This window comes from Equus asinus, chromosome 17, assembly GCF_041296235.1.
Source record: "Equus asinus isolate D_3611 breed Donkey chromosome 17, EquAss-T2T_v2, whole genome shotgun sequence".
NCBI classification, from domain to species: Eukaryota; Metazoa; Chordata; class Mammalia; order Perissodactyla; family Equidae; genus Equus; species Equus asinus.
In genome coordinates this window covers 43381864-43403880 of record NC_091806.1, presented here as the reverse complement: position 1 = coordinate 43403880, position 22017 = coordinate 43381864, and the positions used below count along the sequence as shown (strand labels likewise).

The following is a 22017-nucleotide window of genomic DNA, read 5'->3' as shown; positions in this document are numbered from 1 at the left end:
TGGTGTCCCGGTGTGTTTTTTAGTGAATCTTGAACACTTCTGGCGAACCAACCATGAGCCCATGCCCCTAGTACTGTGGTGCTGCCCAAGCCTGTGGCAGCCCTTCAGCTTAGGGCCCCCTGCTCTCCAGTCCTCCCTGCTCCCTGTCCAGGGGAGCTCCTCTCCCTCCCTCCAGGGAAGGTCCTGTTTCCTCTCTGTGATGACCTATGGTCTCTGACTGGGGGGCTCCATCTTGTGTCAGAGAAGAGAGAGATTGCTGCCCTTGGCCTGCCCCACAGCCTCGGAGGAAGTGGACCCCGCATAAGCTGACTTGGAAGGAGGGGAGGGCTCCCCACTTCTTTTCCTTTGGACTGTTTAGCAGGAAGCAGAGTCCCCTCCCTTGCACATACTGAATGTGAGGGACCCCAGGGTGGGCAGTGGTAGGGGCAGGGGCAGGGTGTTTTTGGTGGTGGAGGCTGAGGGGTGTTTCTCGGGCTCTGCCCAGGGCTTAAGGCCCTGACCGAGGCTCTCCCCAGCCCGCAGCTCCAGAAGCCCCTGCTCTGCTTCCTAAATGTCTCCTCTGCTCACACAAGGTCAAGTGTTGTTGGTGATGGAACTCAAAGCTTTATCTGGATGGACACCTTCAAGGTCACATCAATGTGTCACTGACCTGTCCTTAGAGGTTTCTTCCTGAGAAGGGGACCAAGACAGGGTGGAGATGGGTGCAGAAAGGAGTGGCCTGGCCTGCAGTCTCCCCTGGCCAGGAAGCAGGGCCTGGCTGCTCTACCCAGAAGCTGAATCGTGGAGCATGTGTGCTGGGCCAGCTGAGGGGGGTCTGAACCTGGAGTGTGTTATGGGAAGGGGCTTGGCTGAGGAGTGTTTCAGGACTTAGGGCAGAAGATGCTGTGGGGGAGGAAACATGAGGGAGGGGGTGGGCAGGCCATTCTTGGCACCATGGGCCACTCCCAGGGACCCTGATAGCCTGACCGCTGTCTTGCCAGCCTCCCTCCTTCAGGTGCCACCTCCAATGTCTCTGGAGTCCCTGCTTTCCCAAACAAGATCAAACTTGATGAAGAAAGCCTAGACATCGGAAATGGCAGGCAACCCACCAAATGGGTGTATCAGTTGTTGGCAGAACGTCTGCTTCTAGGGCTCTGTTCTACAAAAACAGAGACGTGTGGACACAGATGCACATTCCAGTACAATTATGGAGGGAACAATTGGAGATGGTCCAATCCTTCAAAGCCGGGGCTGCTTGGTAGAAGGCGATGTGTGGCCACTGAGAACGCACAAGGGGACAGGACTGAGTGTCCCTGTTCCCCTGTGGGACATCAGGTCCTAGGACAGGAAAGCCCTGGGCTCCTGCCCACCAAACCCACTCGCACTGCTTAACACACACACCTATACACGTGCAGGCACGTGGGTCCTCACAGATCATTGCCCTGTAGAGCGAAGAGTGAAAAGATGGATGGCACTTGTTGTGGGCAATTATTTCCCAGTCGGAGGAGTGGACCCTCTTTCCTTACTCACATTAAAACATTATTTTACTAAATGAAAAACAATCATCAATCCAAATTCTGAAAAACGTAGATAAGGTATTTTATTCCTTAAGATATTTGTAATCAATCTAAGCATGTAATACGCGATAATCATATTTTGTAATTTTCTCATTGCATAAACTGATCCGTGGCTCATCCAGGAAGGAAAACGATGTGAAAGGTGTCTCCCGGCCCCACACATTCCCCTCTTGGTTTCCAGCTCTCGTGTCACCCTTTAAATGTGGTGCCTATCCCCAGATAAAGACAATAGTCAACATGGGGGCTTCATTTTTCATACATAAGCTTTGATGGAGCAGGGATTTTTCTCCCTAATAAAAACTGTTTTCTTGAATTTAAAAAGTGATTAATCATACTCCTCAGATATTACTTAGCCACACACAAAAGGCCACATCTTGGATGCGTCCGCTCAGCTGCACAGCCCAGCAGAGGTAAGTCCATAGAGTCAGAAAGCTCAGCGGGCCTCAGGGACGGGGTGGGAGGGAGGAGGACTGAGAGGAGAATAGGGAGAGGCCTTCCCTCCCACGACAGTGTTCTTGAATGAGGTCAGGATGACGGTCGGGCAACACTGTGAGCGTCCTCCTGGCCAGGGAAATGGACATTTGGAAAGGCCCAAGGAATGACATCCTGTTGAACTGAACATCACAAGAGAAATTAAAGGAAAGCATGAAGCATGTGCAAGACAAAACAGAACTTTAATGAACTGGCGGTAAAGGGGAAGGGGCAGAAATCAGCGATGGGGCCACGGTACAGGGGCTGAGGCTCGTCGCTGGGAGGACGTGAATGGTCTTTCCATCACTTGAAGTGCCATCCGGGCTGAGGCTCGAGGCGGCTGCGGCGCTGGACGTCGATCTGTGGCTCTGAGGTGTGGTGGGCACTAGAGTTGGAGCAGCGGGGCGATGTTCAGCTGGGTTGGGATCTTTCTCAGGAGCTGGTGCTGCAGATCCAAGAAGAGAAAACCACATCCACATGACAAGGCACATGTGTGTGGTGACGGATTGTAATTAGTCATTGGGTGGGGGACCTGCTGTAATCTACAAGAAATCGAAATATATAACGCCGTACAGTTGAAGTTTATGTAGGGTTATAAAGTACTGTCACTGCAATCACGAATTAACATGGGTGAATGGTGAAAAGAAAAAGATACCCCAAAGTAACCATGCCACACACACACATACACACACACACACACACACACACACACACACGCACGCACGGACAAACACACACAGGGAAACCAAACGTGACTGTCTTTCCATGTTCCTCCCACGGAAGGGAAACGGCTCACCAATCAGGGAGACTCAGTACACGAACCACCCTCCAGAAGGTCTCCCGTATCTGGAGTCCGTGGGAATTGTGATGGGAGCCAGCTCATTGCTCCCAGCCTAACCCCAGCCTCTGAAGGCTCTGTGCTGAGCGGCCTGGCCACATTGCCTCCACACACGCCCGTGTCACACAGCCCGTGTCCTGCTCACCCTGACTCTCTGCCTCGCTGGGTTCAGGGTGCAGCAACTGTGAAAGCAGAAGGCGAGCTTGATGCACCACCTGCGAGCCTGGCATGCTGAACGCGAGGAAGGCCAATACCCTTCTCAAGCTGGGAAAGTCTGGGGGCTGGCAAAAGTCCTGGGGATAGGATTCCATCCACATGCCGAGAATGAAGGCCAAGGCCCTGAGGAGAGACAGGTGGGCAGCGGAGTCAGAGAACTGGCCTCTCCTTCCACACTGCCCTCCCAGGGTACCTGCGTGGGGGCCTGGGCTCCAGTGCCTCCTGCTCCTGCCCAGCCAGGGGCCAGTCCCACTGTCCGTGCGCGTGCGACCTGGCCAGTTTGGCAGAACAGGTCGCGTCTCCAAGGAGAGGCTGGAAAAACAACTTGGGAAGTGAGAGCACTCGGTCCCTGGAGTGATCACGCATCCTTTTCCTCAGGGAAGCCTGACACAGTCCTCGAGTGTCTCCTGGCACATCCCACTGGGATGCCAGTCCCGGTGGGAAGGGCGTGGGGCCATCTGCTCTGTTCTTGCACGCACTGGCACACAGTAGGGCGCAGTGAATACCTGACCGATGAGGGAACAACAGCCTTTGTCTCCTGCCCGTTTCCCACTGTCCTCCAAATACCTCAGCCTTTAGCTCCTGTGCCTTTGTGCTGCCTGATTCACTAGGTGCCCCATGTGGGTGACCTTCCCCTCCTGCTAGGGGCTGACACGGAGGGTGTCATTTGGCCCCTGAGCACGGAGTGGGCCTGCTGGGACGCAGCAGAGCCGCCACCATGGAGGTCCTACGATATGAGTGAGCAGGATGCTCAGACACCTCCTGTTCTGTGTCCCAGGATGGGGAGTGGAGGCGGGACTGGGATGGGGATTGGATGCATCTGGGTGCTGTAGGAGCTTCCTCCACTCCCCCGTGGGCTCCCACAGCACCCACAGCCCCCTCCAGTGCTCTCCTGGACTGCTGTCTTCTCTTCTTTGAGAAGCTGTCAGAACTCTGCCGGCCCAAAGGAATCACAAGATGTTGGGATGGCGGGTCCTGCCAGCACCCTGATCACAGGCCCCACACTCCCCTAACAGTGTGAAGAGGGGAGGCCCTCCCACTTGATCCAGTGCCCACTCACTTTTTCCATAGGCGGGTGGGCGCGTCGTCCACTCTACAAAAGAGGATGAATCTGTAACTAGAGGAGACAGGAGGGCATCACATTGACTGTACTGGATGGCAGCTGTCTGAGGAGTCTTGTGTGACTGACTCCCACCTAGAATGGAGCCCTGGAGGGCCGATCCAGCTGACCATTCATAGGGCTCAGCTTCTCGAAAGGGCCGTCCAGGAAGGAGCTCATTGAGTCCCTACAGTAGCCCTTGGTGGTTGTTCCTCTGTTCTCCCCATTATTCAGAGGAGCAAACTGAGGCTCAGAGAGGTACGCGGACCTCCCCAAGACTTCCAGCATGCAGGTAGCTGGAGCCACAGAGTCCTGGGGAGGGGCAGGGCACTCACCTATTAAAGAACTCATCTAGGACCTGTTGTGTGGTGGCCACAGCTTTGTATGTCAACAGGAAGCTGTAGATAAAAGTGGTGTCGCACAGCAGGAAGGCGGGCACAAGGTGAGCCACCAGACGCTCGAGTGCAGTGTTGTGAACCGTCCACAGCCGGGGACACGATCTCTTGTCCACTGTGGATGCGTCGAGAGCCTGGGGTGGGACAGAGGAGAGGCTCAGCATCAGAGGCAGCATCGTGGGCACCAGGAGGTTTGGGGCTGGCCGTCAGAGCAATGCCTCAAGCTCCCAGTGACTTCTAGCAAGAGGTGGGGCAGGAGTGCCCAGAGTAGGAAAAACTTCTGGTCTCGCAGGTAGAATCGGACAGGGGAATGAATGAACGTGTTAGTATCAGTACCAGTAGCAGATCAAGGTGTTAGCGGAGAATTGACAGCACCTGTGTGTGTTAAGAGCATCAGCCCTGGGGTTTCTGACAAAAGAGCCCATTGCAGAGAGGAGAAGGCGGGGGCTTTCCCTGCAGTGGGATGGATTGGGACAGGAGGACAGGCAGGACGTTCAGTGCAGCACTGATGAAAAGACAACAGGAGGTCCCACAGCAGTGAAGGGCTGAATCAGTCTCCTCCACGGGCTGCCATCCAAAATGTCGTGCAGCTCAGTGAGGCCCCGGCCCCTGACCTGGAGTGGCCATGGGCAGGTGTTCCTCAGGAGGGCAAAAGACAGAGCAACACACATGTCCCAATGAGCCCCACGTCATTTTGGGGAAAAGCATCCTTGTCCATCATGAGGCTGTGTGAGACGTGGAGAAAGTGTGGAAGGATTGTGAGGTCATCATGGACACTTGGGGATGGGGTGAAAGAGGAAAATGTGTAGAAAAATGCAACGATCCCCTTGACCAAACATGAGGTGAAATGGGAGAAAAGTCTCTTTGCTGGGATTCGTAGAGTTATGGGGACAGTGACTTTGAATGTGGCCAAGACAGGAGCTGGGCAGTGCGGGCAGGTTGGGGGCAGAGATGGGGAGACAGATTCCTTCTGGAGCAGGACTGGTACCACGGCCTTGTAGGACCGGAGGTTGTCTTTGGTGTCCCGGGGCCCTGGGTTCTGGGTGTGCTGAGCACCTGTACTCACCCAGGCCCAGCGCTGGCTTGTGTCGGCCGGGTGCCGCATCATCCCTTCCTGTATAGTCAGGGAGAGGAAGGACTGATGTGTCTTGTCCTTTCCAAACTCCTGAGGAACGACCTGTAAAGACAGTGCCCGGCAGCCAGGCAGGAAACCTCAGAGCACTGGCTGACTGACTTTGGGGGCACTCACACCTCAGTGAGTCTCTCCTCTCCAGACCCACAGGCCTCGCCATCTGCACAGATCTCCACCAAGGAGGGAATCAGACGACAGCCTGAGGGCCTTGGCTTAACATTCACCGAGGATGCTGTCAAGATGTTGGTCTTGGTGAACGCTGAACTCTCTTCCACCCATGGATGCAATGAATTTACAGCTGCTCTTGGCACAATTACGGCTCATAAAGAACTGAAAGCTGGATGAAAGCACCCTAGACAAAGGGGATGGTGCTGACTGAGCTGGAAGAGACAGAGTTCCTTTCTGGAGAGGAACAAAGCCATCTTCGAGCCATAACTCTTCAAGGCTAGTTGGGAGCTCCCTTAAGGTGTGCAGCCTTTCCTGGTGGATTGGGGGATCTGAGCTGGGTGGTGGAGCATTACTGCAATAAGCAGCTTCTACAACAGCCACATAGGGCATAGGCCCACCTTCCAAAGCCTGAAAATATTGCGTGCTTCCATGCCTGGGGCCAGCCCCACTCAGCCACAACCCTGAGAATTCTGACAACAGCCTTGCAGGCCTGAAGCCTGCAGCTAGCCCTTGCACCTGAGACTAGGAGCCAGCCACGATGGGCGCCAACTCACTCAGCAGAAAAGCCGCCACAGGGAGGAGCCAGTAGACTTGGCAGGCAACTGTGCTGGGGTGCCCCATGCTGATAAAGTGACTAAAAGGACCATCACAGCCACAGGCAGATGAGTACAACAACCAGTTGGCCCGGGGCACAGCCTTGCCTCCCTGGTCACCTGTGGCAACGGCAGCCATGTCTCAACAGAGGGATCCTTGTGGCCCACACAGGCGATTCCCTTGGAACTTTCGGAAGTGTTGAGTAGAGGGAAGCACACTGCTGGACTTCACAAGGCATGTCTTCCATAATACCACGTCTCCAAGATTGGAAGGCACGGCTGACCTATCTAATACTTCGATAGAAGCATAGAGAAAGAGACAAGGTACGAGACAAAAGAAAACATTTGAAGTAAGGCAACAGGACAATACCCTAGAAAAAGAAGTGTATGGCATAGAAATCAAGAATCTAGCTGACAAGGAGCTCAAGCAAAGACTCCTAAGGATGCTCGGAGAACCGTGACATATTTAGAGGAAATCAAAGGCAGTATGCGATTGGCTATTGGCGTGAGCGGCATATTTTCCAGTACCGTGTCTGGCCAGGCCTGGAAAATGATGGAAAAATTAAACAAGTGGGTCTACATCAATCTAAAATGCTTCTGCACAGCAAAGGAAACCACCAACAGATGAAAAGACAACCTAACAATCGGGAGACATTTGCAGACTACATGTGATGATGGGTCAATATCCAAAATCTGTAGAGAACTCATACACCTCTACCAGGAAATAACTAACCACCCCCTTAAGGAATGGGCAAAAGACCTGAACAGACATTTCTCCAGAGAACATAGACAGATGGCCAACAGGCACATGAAAAGATGTTCAATCTCACCACTTCTTAGGGAAGTTGAAATCAAAACTACCACGAGATCTCACGTCACAGTCATCAGAATGGCTCTAATGAACAAGACAGGACAAAACATGTGTTGCAGAGGTTGTTGAGACTAGGGACCCTGCCTACGCTGCTGCCTGGATTGCATACCCATGCAGCCAGTATGAAAAACAGGATGGAGATTCCTCTGAAAATTAAGAATGGAACTACAGTATGACCCAGCTGTTCCACCACAGGGTATGTATTCAAGAATGTGAAAACACGAATGGGTAAAGATGTCAGCATGCCTGTGTAACTTGCAGCATATTTCACAATAGCCAAGACTTGGCAGCAACCTAGTTGCCCATGAGGAAGATGTGGCATATATACACCGTGCAATACTACTCAGTCATCCGAAAGGAGGAGATCTGGCCTTCTGTGACAGCATGGATGGGCGGCGTGGAGGGTATTATGCTAAGAGAAATAATTCAGAGGGAGAAAGTCCAATAGCCTTGTGACTACTCTCATAAATCAGGGATGACGGCAGCAAAGAATCACAGGAGATAGGCATTGGATTGGGGGTTCCCGAGAGGAAGTGGGGAGGGAGGAGGGTGACAGGGGTGATTAGGCACATGTGTGTGGTGATGGATTGTCATTAGTCGTTATGTGGTGAACACGACGTCATCTACACGGAAATCGCAATATAATGATGAACCCCTGAAACTACGTAATGCTATAAACGAAGGTGACTCCCATCAGAAAAAGAATTGAAGGAAACTTGGCCCAGTTAAGACGCAACTTGGGAATCCCCTTTCCATGGTGCCAGCCCTGTCCTGGGATGTGAAGATGGCAGCAGCACCAGGTGATCAGCTGTACACCCAGCAGTTCCCGCCAAGTGAGGATCCCCCCCACGGAAGGGAGAGGGTGGGGGCCGTTCAGTGGGGGCTCACAGAAGTGGCCTGAGCTGGATAGCCTGATGTAGGCCCCCCTCGTGTTACCTTTGATGATCTCCTGGCAAACGGCCATAGGTGTGGCATATGAGAGGTGAGCCACCCTTTAAAACGAGTAAAAAGGTTTTGGCTCCGGGTCATCTGGGGACCATAGACGTGATAAGGCAGGATACAGCAGGAAAACATCTTTCCGTAGCAGTTGTCTCCAGCCAAGTGAGCTGAGTGTGAGGATCTGGGTGCCTGTTTACAGGAGGCCCCTGCACTGTGGGCATTGTTGTGAAAGAGGTTACATCACTGCCTGGAGACCACGGTGATCTGAGCCACCTCCTTGGATACCACCCATGCAAGCAGTCCTCTGGGCAGGGCACTGCTCGCCCCCTTTTCCATGCAGTATCATATGTGTCCCCAGGATCCCCAAACCACCTGTCTCCACAGGCCTCCGAGAAGGTCTGGGTGCAGCCAGGGTCCCAGCTTTGAGACAGACGCAGACACAAGTGCTCCTTCTTCCCTGTTCCTCATCCTGGAGAAGCCATGGGGCCTCCCCCGCGGGGCCATTCTGCCTCCAGTCTGCATGGGGGCGATTATCCTAGCCCACACTCCTTGGAGATGCCCTCAGGCCCGAGTGGGAGAATACCTGTGAAATTGGAGGAGCGGTGTCCCATGTAGGGAATGCCTCTAACCGCTTTTTTCTTCCTCTCCTCACCTCCCCTGTGTCTGCCTCTCTTCTGAGCCCACCCCATAGTCCGCCCTTCCGTCTAAGGTCTCTGTGTGTACGTGTGTGTCACTGCTCACGTCCTGGATGCCCAGGAGGAAGCAGCCTCCACAGAGGAAGGGATGGGCAAGAGCTTCCTAAGAACTGACGCCTTCTCTTTTCCACAGCAAAGCCTATGGGAAGGGTTCGAGTCTTGCCCTAGAATGTCAGAATACTTCCTTCTGCTTGGACTCTTGTCTGTCATGTGCCGTGGGCCAGTGCTTACCTGTCTATGGGCCTCAGTTTCCCAATTCTCCAGTGAGGGACTGAGTTCAGAAGTGCATAAGCATGAGCTCAGCAAAGGTGGTGCCTGCTCCCTCCACCCTGGGAGTGACATCGACAGAGGGACACTGAAGTGTTCGCCTGCCCTGGGCTCCTCCTCAGGCAAGAACTTGCCAAATGCCCGTCATGGCTGCCGACTTCTCAGTCTCAGCCCCCTGCCCTCTCCACATCTGTCTGCAGTTAGAGCTACACCGCCTTTTCAGAGCCCCCTGTGGAAGCCTGGGAGAGCCAGGGCCCCATCCTTGAGGATGCCGAGCTGGGTTCACACCTGGCTCCACCTTGAACTAGACTGTGATTCTGTCCAGGGCATTGAGCCTGTGAGGTGCTCTCCTTCTCCCTCGGTGGCCTCCTGTGATCCCCTCTGCTCGGTCTACACATGCTGCTGGAATCCACTCCCCATTAGTCTGGCCTGAAGTTCGTGATTCCCATCTACACCATGGAAGAGGGCACAGTGATGCGAAACCAGTTCTGAGACTGGGTGCCAAACAGTCTGGGGCTCCGGTCCCGCTGGCTCCGACCTGTGCTCGCGTTCTCCCTCCCATCCCTCACTGTGGGGAACAGGCCTGTGTGTTCTGGGTTGTGCTCTAGAGAGGCTGCTGAGGCCTGGCCCTGAAGGAGACCCACCGACAGAGGGGCACTCAGGCCTCCAGTTGCAAGGGGTCCCTCCAGGACCCCAGAGTGCGCTCAGAGCGGGAGGGAACCAGATCCTGCCTCAGTTCAGAGCACAGCCTGACCCCCTGAGAGCATCTGGCAGAAGCTCCCAGCTGAGCGCTGCTGGATTTCTGGTCCAGTGCCACTGTCACATAATCAACGTTCGTTGGTTAAGCCCGTAAAGATGGGGAAGGGTTGTCACACAGCACTAACGATAGCTGCCTAACGCCGTTGCCCTGCCCCTGGCCCTGGTCTTGCTCTCCCCTCTCCTCCCTCCCTGACTCTCCAGCCAAGCTCCTTCTAGCCACGCTGCCCTGCTCTCTGACCTCCTCTCTGGCCAACCTCACTTGTGCCTCCAAGATCTGTACTGCTGGGTGTTCCTACAGGCTACGGAGCCCTGGCTTGATGCAGGGCTGGCTCCTTGTCATGCTGCTGCAAATATGAACGTCACCTCGTGGCAGCCGTCCAGGCCCCTCTCCGTCTGGACCTGGCTCTCATTGCAGCATCGGCCTGTTTTCCTGGTGGCGTCTGCTTCTTTCATTCCTGTGGTTTTCCTTTCGTGCTTTTGTCCAGCTACCCCTCCAGACTGTGAGCTCCTGGGGGGCAGGCGCTTGTTGGGTCTTTTCAGCACTAGCACTATTACGTGCTCGGGGCACAGGTGTGGAATGATGATCCATCCCACCACTGACCGGCTCTGTCCTTAGAGCCAAATAGACTTCCATCATTTGGAATGTGCTAGGTGGATCACGACTGAAGTTAGTCCTGTGACTGAGACTTTTGCTGGCATGTGATGAGTTATTGAAACTCAGCCCAAATTACAGGAGCATAGCACTATCTATTTTCCCAGATACCAGTGCATGGTGGGTGTTCCAACTGGAGGGACCACAATCTTTCGCATGGCCTTCAGGAACACATCGTTCTTCCATCGTGTGCCTTCTCCCTCCCTCGGACATGATCCTCATCTGCATCCATCAGCAGAATTGGAAAGAACAGAAGGAAAGTCACCCAGGAGGATGTTATCATCCAGGTCCGGAACGGCACCTGTCAGTACCTTTTCTCTTCCCTCGGCAAAGAAGTGGTCATCGGCCACCACAGAGGCTGAACCACGGCATCCAACCACATGCCCCAAGAAGTGGAGGATGGATCTTGATGGACAGTTGAAGTTGTCTGCAACAATGAGTCTCTCGTTTAGATTTATTTTGTGCCTTGTATCTCTGTTGAGGTTTTCCCATATGTCAGCACCGTGCCAAGAGTTGGAGGCAGAAGTGACAGAGCGGCATCTTTCCCCGGGAGAAGCTCCCAATGTAGAGATGGAAATGAGTTCTGGTGTCAATGCCTGCCACCCGAAGTGGAAAGGAGAAAGTGAAAGTGCTCTGGAAGCTCCGTGAAGCATTCTAGATTTGGAAGCTGTCTGGAGCTGCGAACAATTGAACTCCACTTCCAGACACCATCCAGAGATGTTTGCTGGAGGAAGATGATGACAGGGACAATGGAAACAGCTAGTTATGTACGAGACATGATATGGAACCCTAGGCAGCCATTGAAATCATCCCCTCAAACATCTGAAAGGGCAGGGAGAATTATTCATGTTCAATGCAAAGTGCCCAGTTAGGCTAATGCCATCTTTAGAATAACTCTCTAAATTTGGATTCGAGTATACAAATATGTTGAGTGATAGACTTTCTGTTTTCTAAAGTGTTTTGTTGTTCGTATCATGAAAGGATTCCCTCAATACACTTTGTTGTCCTGTAGGAGCCCTTGAAACGTGGCTCACTGTTTTCTGCTCCGCCACTCCCTGGCAAGCACCACTGTAGTCTCTGCCTCTGAGAGTTTGACTGTTTCAGATAGCCCTCACAAGTGGAACCATGCATTCTTTGTCCCTCTGTCAGTGTCTCCTTCCATTAACATAATGTCCTCCAGATTCATCCGTGTCGTGTCCTATAGCAGAATTTTCTTCTTTACGAAGGTGCTGTAATATTGCCTTGTGGGTCTGTGCCACAGTTTCTGTACCCCTTCATCCATGGACAGACGCTTAGGTCATTTCCACAGCCTGGCTCTTGTGAACGACACTGTTGAGAACATGGGAGTGCCTGTGTCCCTTCAGGTTCCGGTTTGGAATTTTGAGGATATATACCTAGGAATGGAATTAGTGGAGTGTATGTGATTTCCAGGTTGAATCCTTTTGGGGAATCTCCATAGAGTTTCCCATAGCAGCTGCACAATGTTACCTTTAGCACGACGGGATACACCAGGGTTCCACTGTCTTCACATGCTCGCCAACAGTATCTTTTGCGTGAGTGTGTGACGAGAGCCGTGATAACAGGTGTGACGTGACATCTCCTTTTGATTTGCACTTGCTTATGGTGGGTGATGGATGTTCAACATCTTTTCCTAGACTTTTGGCCCACTGACCTGTCTACTTTGGAGAAATGTCTGTTCAAGATCCTGTGCCCATTTTTCAATGAGGTAAATTTATTTGTTCGGGTTTTGGGTTGTATGTGTTTCTCACATGTTCTGGATGTTCACCCCTTAGCAGATACGTGATTTGCAAATATTTCCTGTCATTCCGTAGGTCACCTTTTCATCCTTTCCAAAAAATTTTTCCAGCTTGATTGAGATTTAATGGACACATAACCTTGTCTGAGTTTGTGGAGTACAATATGATGATTTAGGATACATCAATACTGGGAATCATTTCTGTAATAAAGATAGGTAACACTTCCATTACCTCAGAGGGTAAAAATTGTGTGTGTGTGTGTGTGTGTGTGTGTGTGTAGTGACACCGCTGTGGCACTGCCCCAGCCCATGGCAGCCCTTCTGCGTGGTCCCCCTTCTCTCCTGCCTTGCTTATTCCCTGTCCAGGGGAGCTCCTCTCCCTCCCTCCAGGGAAGGTCCTGTTTCCTCTCTGTGATGACCTATGGTCTCTGACTGGGGGGCTCCATCCTGTGTGAGAGAAGAGAGAGATTGCCGCCCATGGCCTGCCCCACAGCCTCGGAGGAAGTGGACCCTGCATAAGCTGACTTGGAAGGAGGGGAGGGCTCGCCACTTCCCTTCCTTTGGACTGTTTAGCAGGAAGCAGAGTCCCCTCCCTTGCACATACTGAATGTGAGGGACCCCAAGTTGGGCAGCGGCAGGGGTGGGGGCAGGGTGCTGCTTGTGGGTGAGCCTGAGGGGTGTTTCGGGGGCTCTGCCCAGGGCCAAATGCCCTGACCGAGGCTCCCCTGTGCCCGCAGCTCCAGCAGCCTCTACTGTGCTTCCTAAAGGTCTCCTCTGCTCACACAAGGTCAAGTGTTGTTGGTGATGCAACTCAAAGCTTTCTCTGGATGGACATGTTCAAGGTCACGTCGATGTGTCCCTGACCTTCCCCTAGAGGTTTCTTCCTGAGAAGGGGACCCAGACCAGGTGGAAATGGGCGCAGAAAGGAGTGGCCTGGCCTACAGTCTCCTTTGGCTGGGAAGCAGGGCCTGGCTGCCCTACCTAGAAGCTGAATCGTGGAGCATGTGGGTTGGGCTGGCCCAGGTGGGCCTGGGCGTGGGGTGTTTCATGGGAAGGGGCTTGGTGGAGAGGGTTCCAGGACTGGGGGCAGAAGATGCTGTGGGGGAGGAAACCTGGTGGACGTTGGGCAGGCCCTTCTGGGCTCCATGGGCCACTCTCAGGGGCCCTGATGGCCTCACTCCTGTCTTGTCAGCTTCCACCCTTCACGTGCAACCTGCAATGTCTCTGGAGTCCCTGCTTTCCCAAACAAGATCAAACTTGATGAAGAAAGCCTAGACATCGGAAATGGCAGCCAACCCACCAAATGGGTGTATCAGTTGTTGGCAGAACGTCTGCTTCTAGGGCTCTGTTCTACAAAAACAGAGACGTGTGGACACAGATGCACATTCCAGTACAATTATGGAGGGAACAATTGGAGATGGTCCAATCCTTCAAAGCCGGGGCTGCTTGGTAGAAGGCGATGTGTGGCCACTGAGAACGCACAAGGGGACAGGACTGAGTGTCCCTGTTCCCCTGTGGGACATCAGGTCCTAGGACAGGAAAGCCCTGGGCTCCTGCCCACCAAACCCACTCGCACTGCTTAACACACACACCTATACACATGCCTGCACGTGGGTCCTCACAGATCATTGCCCTGTAGAGCGAAGAGTGAAAAGATGGATGGCACTTGTTGTGGGCAATTATTTCCCAGTCGGAGGAGTGGACCCTCTTTCCTTACTCACATTAAAACATTATTTTACTAAATGAAAAACAATCATCAATCCAAATTCTGAAAAACGTAGATAAGGTATTTTATTCCTTAAGATATTTGTAATCAATCTAAGCATGTAATACGCGATAATCATATTTTGTAATTTTCTCATTGCATAAACTGATCCGTGGCTCATCCAGGAAGGAAAACGATGTGAAAGGTGTCTCCCGGCCCCACACATTCCCCTCTTGGTTTCCAGCTCTCGTGTCACCCTTTAAATGTGGTGCCTATCCCCAGATAAAGACAATAGTCAACATGGGGGCTTCATTTTTCATACATAAGCTTTGATGGAGCAGGGATTTTTCTCCCTAATAAAAACTGTTTTCTTGAATTTAAAAAGTGATTAATCATACTCCTCAGATATTACTTAGCCACACACAAAAGGCCACATCTTGGATGCATCCGCTCAGCTGCACAGCCCAGCAGAGGTAAGTCCATAGAGTCAGAAAGCTCAGCGGGCCTCAGGGACGGGGTGGGAGGGAGGAGGACTGAGAGGAGAACAGGGAGAGGCCTTCCCTCCCACGACAGTGTTCTTGAATGAGGTCAGGATGACGGTCGGGCAACACTGTGAGCGTCCTCCTGGCCAGGGAAATGGACATTTGGAAAGGCCCAAGGAATGACATCCTGTTGAACTGAACATCACAAGAGAAATTAAAGGAAAGCATGCAGTATGTGCAAGACAAAACAGAACTTTAATGAACTGGCGGTAAAGGGGAAGGGGCAGAAATCAGCGATGGGGCCACGGTACAGGGGCCGAGGCTCGTCGCTGGGAGGACGTGAATGGTCTTTCCATCACTTGAAGTGCCATCCGGGCTGAGGCTCGAGGCGGCTGCGGCGCTGGACGTCGATCTGTGGCTCTGAGGTGTGGTGGGCACTAGAGTTGGAGCAGGGGGGCGATGTTCAGCTGGGTTAGGATCTTTCTCAGGAGCTGGCGCTGCAGATCCAAGAAGAGAAAACCACATCCACATGACAAGGCACACGTGTGTGGTGACGGATTGTAATTAGTCATTGGGTGGGGGACCTGCTGTAATCTACAAGAAATCGAAATATATAACGCCGTACAGTTGAAGTTTATGTAGGGTTATAAAGTACTGTCACTGCAATCACGAATTAACATGGGTGAATGGTGAAAAGAAAAAGATACCCCAAAGTAACCATGCCACACACACACATACACACACACACACACACACGCACGGACAAACACACACAGGGAAACCAAACGTGACTGTCTTTCCATGTTCCTCCCACGGAAGGGAAACGGCTCACCAATCAGGGAGACTCAGTACACGAACCACCCTCCAGAAGGTCTCCCGTATCTGGAGTCCGTGGGAATTGTGATGGGAGCCAGCTCATTGCTCCCAGCCTAACCCCAGCCTCTGAAGGCTCTGTGCTGAGCGGCCTGGCCACATTGCCTCCACACACGCCCGTGTCACACAGCCCGTGTCCTGCTCACCCTGACTCTCTGCCTCGCTGGGTTCAGGGTGCAGCAACTGTGAAAGCAGAAGGCGAGCTTGATGCACCACCTGCGAGCCTGGCATGCTGAACGCGAGGAAGGCCAATACCCTTCTCAAGCTGGGAAAGTCTGGGGGCTGGCAAAAGTCCTGGGGATAGGATTCCATCCACGTGCCGAGAATGAAGGCCAAGGCCCTGAGGAGAGACAGGTGGGCAGCGGAGTCAGAGAACTGGCCTCTCCTTCCACACTGCCCTCCCAGGGTACCTGCGTGGGGGCCAGGGCTCCTGTGCCTCCTGCTGCTGCCCGTGCAGGGGTCAGTCCCACTTTCTGTGCACCTGCAACTGGGCCAGCTTGGTGGAACACACCGCGTCTCCAAGGAGAGGCTGGGAAAACACCTTGGGAAGTGTGAGCACTTGGTCCCTGGTGTGATCACCCATCCTTTTCCTCAGAGAAGGCTGACACAGTCCTCGAGTGTCTCCTGGCACATCCCACTGGGATGCCTGTCCAGGATGGCAGGCAGTGGTCAGTCTGCTCTGTTCTTGCATGCACTGGCACACAGTAGGGCGCAGTGAACATCTGACCGATGAGGGAACAAGGGCCTTTGTTTCCTGCCTTTGCTTCCCACTGCCCTCCAAACACCTCAGCCTTTAGCTCCTCTGTCTGCGTGCTGCCTGATTCACAAGGTGCCCCATGTGGGTGACCTCCCGTGCCGCTAGGGGCTTACACGGAGGGTGTCATTTGGCCCCTGAGTACGGAGTGGGCTCGCTGGGATGCAGGGGATCACCCACTGTGGAGGTTCTACCACATGAGTGAGCAGGATGCTTAGACACCTCCTGTTCTGTGTCCCAGGATGGGGAGTGGAGGCGGGACTGGGATGTGGAGTGGTGGATCTGGGTGCTGTAGGGGCTGACTCCACTCTCCCATGGGCTCCCACAGCACCCACAGCCCCCTCCAGAGCTCTCCTGGACTGTTTTCTTCTCTTCTTTGAGAAGCCCTCAGAACTCTGCTGGCCCGAAGGAATCACAAGATGTTGGGATGGCAGGTCCTGCCAGCCCCCCGATCAATGGCTTGACACTCCCCTCAAAGTGTGGAGACAAGAGGCCCTCCCACTTGATCCAGTGCCCACTCACTTTTTCCATCGTCGGGTGTGCACGTCGTCCACTCTGCAATAGAGGATGAATCTGTAACTAGAGGAGACAGGAGGGCATCACATTGACTGTACTGGATGGCAGCTGCCTAAGGAGTCTCGTGTGATTGTCTGACTCCCGACTAGAACGGAGCCCTGGAGGGCCGATCCATCTGACCTTTCATAGGGCCCAGCTTCTCGTCCAGGCAGGAGCTCATTGAGTCCCTACAATAGCACTAGGTGATTGTTCCTCTCTTCTCCCCATTATTCAGAGGAGCAAACTGAGGCTCAGAGAGGTACGCGGACCTCCCCAAGACTCCCAGCCTGCTGGTAGTGGGAGCCCCAGAGTCCTGGGGAGGGGCAGGGCACTCACCTATTAAAGAACTCATCTAGCACCTCTTGTGTGGTGGCGACAGCTATGTATGTCAACAGGAAGCTGTGGATAAAAGTGGTGTCACCCAGCAGGAAGGCAGGCACAAGGTGAGCCACCAGACGCTCGAGTGCAGTGTTGTGAACCGTCCACAGCCTGGGAAATGGTTTCTTGTCCACTGTGGATGCGTCGAGAGCCTGCAGTGGCACAGAGGAGAGGCTCAGCATCAGAAGCAGCACCGTGGGCACCAGGAGGTTTGGGGGCTGGCGGTCAGAGCAATGCCTCAAGCCCCCAGTGACTTCTAGCAAGAGGTGGGACAGGAGTGCCCAGAGTAGGAAAAACTTCTGGTCTCGCGGGTAGAATCGGACGGGGGAATGAATGAACCTTTAGTATCAGTATCAGTAGCAGATCAAGGTGTTAGCGGAGAACTGACAGCACCTGTGTGTGTTAAGAGCGTCAGCCCTGGGGTTTCTACAAAAGAGCCCATTGCAGAGAGGAGAAGGCCGGCACTTTCCCTGGGGTTGGATGGATCGGGACAGGAGGACAGGCAGGACGTTCAGTGCAACACTGATGAAAAGACAACACAAGGTCCCACAGCAGTGAAGGGCTGGATCAGTCTGATCCATGGTCTGCCATCCAAAATGTCCTGCAGGTCAGTGAGGCCCCGGCCCTTGACCTGGAGGGGCCGTGGGAACACGTTCCTCAGGAGGGCAAAAGACAGAGCAACACACATGTCCCAATGAGCCACACATCCTTTTGGGAAATAGCATCCTTGTCCATCATAAGGATGTGTGAGACTTGGAGAAGGTGTGGAAGGATTGTGAGAGCGTGATGGACACTTGGGGATGGGGTGAAAGAGGAAAATGTGTAGAAAAATGCAACGATCCCCTTGACCAAACATGAGGTGAAATGGGAGAAAAGTCTCTTTGCTGGGATTCGTAGAGTTATGGTGACAGTGACTTTGAATGTGGCCAAGACAGGAGCTGGACAGTGTGGGCAGGTTGGGGGCAGAGATGGGGAGACAGATTCCTTCTGGAGCAGGACTGGTATCATAGCCTTGTAGGACCTAGGGTTGTCTTTTGTGTCCTTCAGCCCTGGGTGCTGGGTGTGCTGAGCACCTGCAGTCACCCAGGACCAGCACTGGCTTGTGTCGGCCTGGTGCCGCATCATCCCTTCCTGTAGAGTCAGGGAGAGGAAGGACTGATGTGTCTTGTCCTTTCTGAACTCCTGAGGAACGATCTGTAAAGACAGTGCCCAGCAGCCAGGCAGGAAGCCTCAGAGCACTGGCTGAGTCACTTTGGGGGCTCTCACACCTCGGTGACTCTCTCCACTCCAGACACACAGCCCCCACCATCTGCACAGATCTCCGTCAAGGAGGGAATCAGATGGCAGCCTGAGGGCCTTAGGTTAACATTCGCCCAGGACGCTGTCAAGATGTTGGTCTTGGTGGACGCTGAACTCTCCTCCACCCATGGATGCAATGAATTTACAGCTGCTCTTGGAACAATTACTGCTCATAAAGAACTGAAAACTGGATGAAAACATGCTCATCAAAGGGGACAGTGCTGACTGAGCTGGAAGAGGCAGAATTCCTTTCTGGAGAGGAACAAAGCCATCTTTGAGCCATAACTCTTCAGGGCCAGTTGGGAGCTCCCTTAAGGTTTGCAGCCTTTCCTGGTGGAGTAGGGGATCTGAGCTGGGCGGGGAGCATTACTGCAATAAGCAGCTTCTACAACAGCCACATAGGGGATAGGCCCCACCTTCCAAAGCCTGAAAATATTGGGATCTTCCATGCCTGGGGCCAGCCCCACTCAGCTGCAACCCTGAGAGTTCTGACAACAGCCTTGCAGGCCTGAAGCCTGCAGCAAGCTTCTTCACCTGTGACTAGGAGCCAGCCATGATGGGCGCCAGCTCACTCAGCAGAAAAGCTTCAACAGGAATGAGCCATTGGACCTGGCAGGCAACTGTGCTGGGGCACCCCATGCCCATAAATGACTGAAAGGACCATCACAGCCACAGGCAGATGAGTATACCAGCCAGCCTGCCCGGGGCACATCCTTGCCTAGCTTGGCACCTGTGGCAATAGCAACCAAGCCTCAACAGGGGGATACACGTAGCCCAAACAGGGGATTCTCCTGTAAGTTTCGGAAGTTTTGAGTAGAGGGAAGCACACTGCTGGGCCTCATAAGTCATCTCTTCCATAATACCAACTCTCCAAGTTCGGAAGGCACGGCTGACCTACCTAATAGTTTGATAGAAGAATAGAGAAAGAGACAAGGTACGAGACAAAAGAAAACATTCGAAATAAGGCTACAGGACAATACTCTAGAAAAACAAGGGTATGACATAGAAATCAAGAATCTAGCTGACAACGAGTTCCGATAAAGAGTCCTAAAGATGCTCAGAGACCAATGAAATGTTTAGAGGAAATCAAAGGCAGTATGCGCTTGGCTATTGGTGTGAGCGGCATATTTTCCAGTACCGTGTTTGGCCAGGTCTGGAAAATGATGGAAAAGTTAAACAAATGGGTCTACATCAATCTAAAATGCTTCTGCACAGCAAAGGAAACCACCAACAGATGAAAAGACAACCTAACAATCTGGAGACGACATTTGCAGGCTACATGTGATGATGGGTCAATATCCAAAATCTGTAGAGAACTCATACACCTCTACCAGGAAATAACTAACCACCCCCTTAAGGAATGGGCAAAAGACCTGAACAGACATTTCTCCAGAGAACATAGACAGATGGCCAACAGGCACATGAAAAGATGTTCAATCTCACCACTTCTTAGGGAATTGGAAATCAAAACTACAACGATATCTCACGTCATAGCAGTCAGAATGGCTCTAATGAACAAGACAGGACAAAACATGTCTTGCAGAGGATGTGGCTCTTAGGGACCCTGCCTACGCTGATGGTTGGGGTGCATACCCATGCAGCCAGTATGAAAAACAGGATGGAGGTTCCTCTGAAAATATAGAACGGAACTATCTTATGACCCAGCTATTTCACCACAGGGTATTTATTCAAGAATGTGAAAACACGAACGCATAAAGATGTCAGCATGCCTGTGTTCCTTGCAGCATATTTCACAATAGCCAAGACTTGGAAGCAACCTAGTTACCCATGAGGAAGATGTGGCATATATGCACCGTGCAATACTACTCAACCATCTGAAAGGTGGAGATCTGGCCATCTGTGACAGCATGGATGGACCTGGAGGGTATTATGCTAAGTGAAATAATTCAGAGGGAGAAAATCCAATAGCCTTATGACACTCTCATAAATCAGGGATAACGGCAGCAAACAATCACAGGAGATAAGCATTGGATTGGGGGTTCCAGCGAGGAAGTGGGGAGGGAGGAGGGTGACAGGGGTGATTAGGCACATGTGTGTGGTGATGGATTGTCATTAGTCGTTATGTGGTGAACACGACGTCATCTACACGGAAATCGCAATATAATGATGAACCCCTGAAACTACGTAATGCTATAAACGAAGGTGACTCCCATCAGAAAAAGAATTGAAGGAAACTTGGCCCAGTCAAGAGGCAACTTGGGAATCCCCTTTCCATGGTGCCAGCCCTGTCCTGGGATGTGAAGATGGCAGCAGCACCAGGTGATCAGCTGTGCACCCAGCAGTTCCCGCCAAGTGAGGATCCCCCTCATGGAAGGTGGAGGGTGGCTGCTGTTAAGGGGGGCTCACAGAGGTGGGCTGAGCTGGATAGCCCGATGTAGGCCCCCTCGTGTTACCTTTGATGACCTCCTGGCAAACGGCCATAGGTGTGGCGTATGAGACGTAAGCCAACCTTTACAGCGAGTGAAAAGGTTTTGGCTCCGGGGCTTCCGGGGACCATAGACGTGGTAAGGCAGGATACAGCAGGAAAACATCTTTCCGTAGCAGTTGTCTCCAGCCAAGTGAGCTGAGTGTGAGGATCTGGTTGCCTGGTTACGGGAGGCCCCTGCACTGTGGGCATTGTTGTGAAAGAGGTTACATCATTTCCTGGAGACCACTGTGACCTGAGTCCCCTCCTCGGATACGACCCACACAAGCAGTCCTCTGGGCAGGGCACTGCTTAACCCCTTCTCCATGCAGTATCATCTGTGTCCACAGGATCCCCAAAACACCTGTCTCCACAGGCCTCTGAGAAGGTCTGGGTGCAGCCAGGGTCCCAGCTTTGAGACAGATGCAGACACAAGTGCTCCTTCTTCCCTGTTCCTCACCCTGGAGAAGCCATGGTGCCTCACAGGGCCTTTCTGCCTCCTGTCTGCACTGTGGAGATTACCCTAGCCCATACTCCTTGGAGATGCCCTCAGGCCCGAGTGGAAGAATACCTGTGAAATTGGAGGAACGGTGTCCCATGTTGGGAATGCCTCTAACCGCTTTTTTCTTCCTCTCCTCTCCTGCCCTGTGTCTGCCTCTCTACTGAGCCCAGCCCATAGTCTGCCCTTCCAACTAAGGTCTCTGCGTGTATGTGTGTGTCACTGCTCACGTCCTGGATGCCCAGGAGGAAACAGCCTCCACAGAGGAAGGGATGGGCAAAAGCTTCCCAAGAACTGATGGTTTCTGTTGTCCACAGCAAAGCCTATTGGAAGGGTTCGAGTCTTGCCCTAGAATGTCAGAATACGGCCTTCTGCTTGGACTCTTTCCTGTCATGTGCCGTGGGCCAGTGCCTCCCTCTCTATGGGCCTCAATTTCCCAATTCTCCAGTGTGGGATTGAGTTCAGAAGTGCATAAGCATGAGCTCAGCAAAGGTGGCCCATGATTCCTCCACCCTGGGAGTGACATGGATGGGGGAGACTCAAGTGTTCGCCTGCCCTGGGCTCATCCTCAGGCAGAAACTTGGCAAATGCCCATCAAGGCTGCTGAATTCTCAGCCTCAGCCCCCTGCCCTCTCCACGT

General features: G+C 52.9%; 2 protein-coding genes across 2 annotated transcripts in view; both read right to left on the bottom strand.

Moving 5' to 3' along the window:
- Positions 1-2212: 2212 nt before the first annotated feature.
- The window catches only part of LOC123277996 (ral guanine nucleotide dissociation stimulator-like), a 59215-nt gene continuing 39410 nt past the window's right edge, over positions 2213-22017 (bottom strand). Inside the window, exons 2-6 of the mRNA XM_070488161.1 lie at positions 5642-5752; positions 4516-4709; positions 4142-4198; positions 3011-3204; positions 2213-2472 (exon numbers count right to left, since the gene is read on the bottom strand). Coding sequence (XP_070344262.1) covers positions 2231-2472; positions 3011-3204; positions 4142-4198; positions 4516-4709; positions 5642-5683 — 729 coding nt within the window. The 5' untranslated portion in view covers positions 5684-5752 and the 3' untranslated portion in view covers positions 2213-2230. The remainder of the gene's footprint in view (positions 2473-3010; positions 3205-4141; positions 4199-4515; positions 4710-5641; positions 5753-22017) is intronic.
- LOC123275654 (ral guanine nucleotide dissociation stimulator-like) lies at positions 14176-21477 on the bottom strand. The gene is made up of 5 exons (XM_070487461.1): positions 21401-21477; positions 17113-17493; positions 16744-16800; positions 15614-15807; positions 14176-15091 (listed from the first exon to the last, which is right to left on the bottom strand). The coding sequence occupies exons 1-5, from the start codon at positions 21475-21477 to the stop codon at positions 14850-14852; spliced, it is 951 nt and encodes a 316-aa protein (XP_070343562.1). The 3' UTR covers positions 14176-14849.

What these genes read in the sequence shown, in the direction of transcription:
- LOC123275654 (XM_070487461.1), bottom strand. Translation starts at nt 21,477, where the DNA reads ATGGGACACCGTTCCTCCAATTTCACAGGTATTCTTCCACTCGGGCCT. An exon ending in TCCAAGGAGTATGGGCTAGG is followed by an intron (nt 17,494 to 21,400) that starts GTAATCTCCACA and finishes CTGATACTAAAG; the next exon opens with GTTCATTCATTCCCCCGTCC. An exon ending in CAGCGAGGCAGAGAGTCAGG is followed by an intron (nt 15,092 to 15,613) that starts GTGAGCAGGACA and finishes TTGGATCTGCAG; the next exon opens with CGCCAGCTCCTGAGAAAGAT.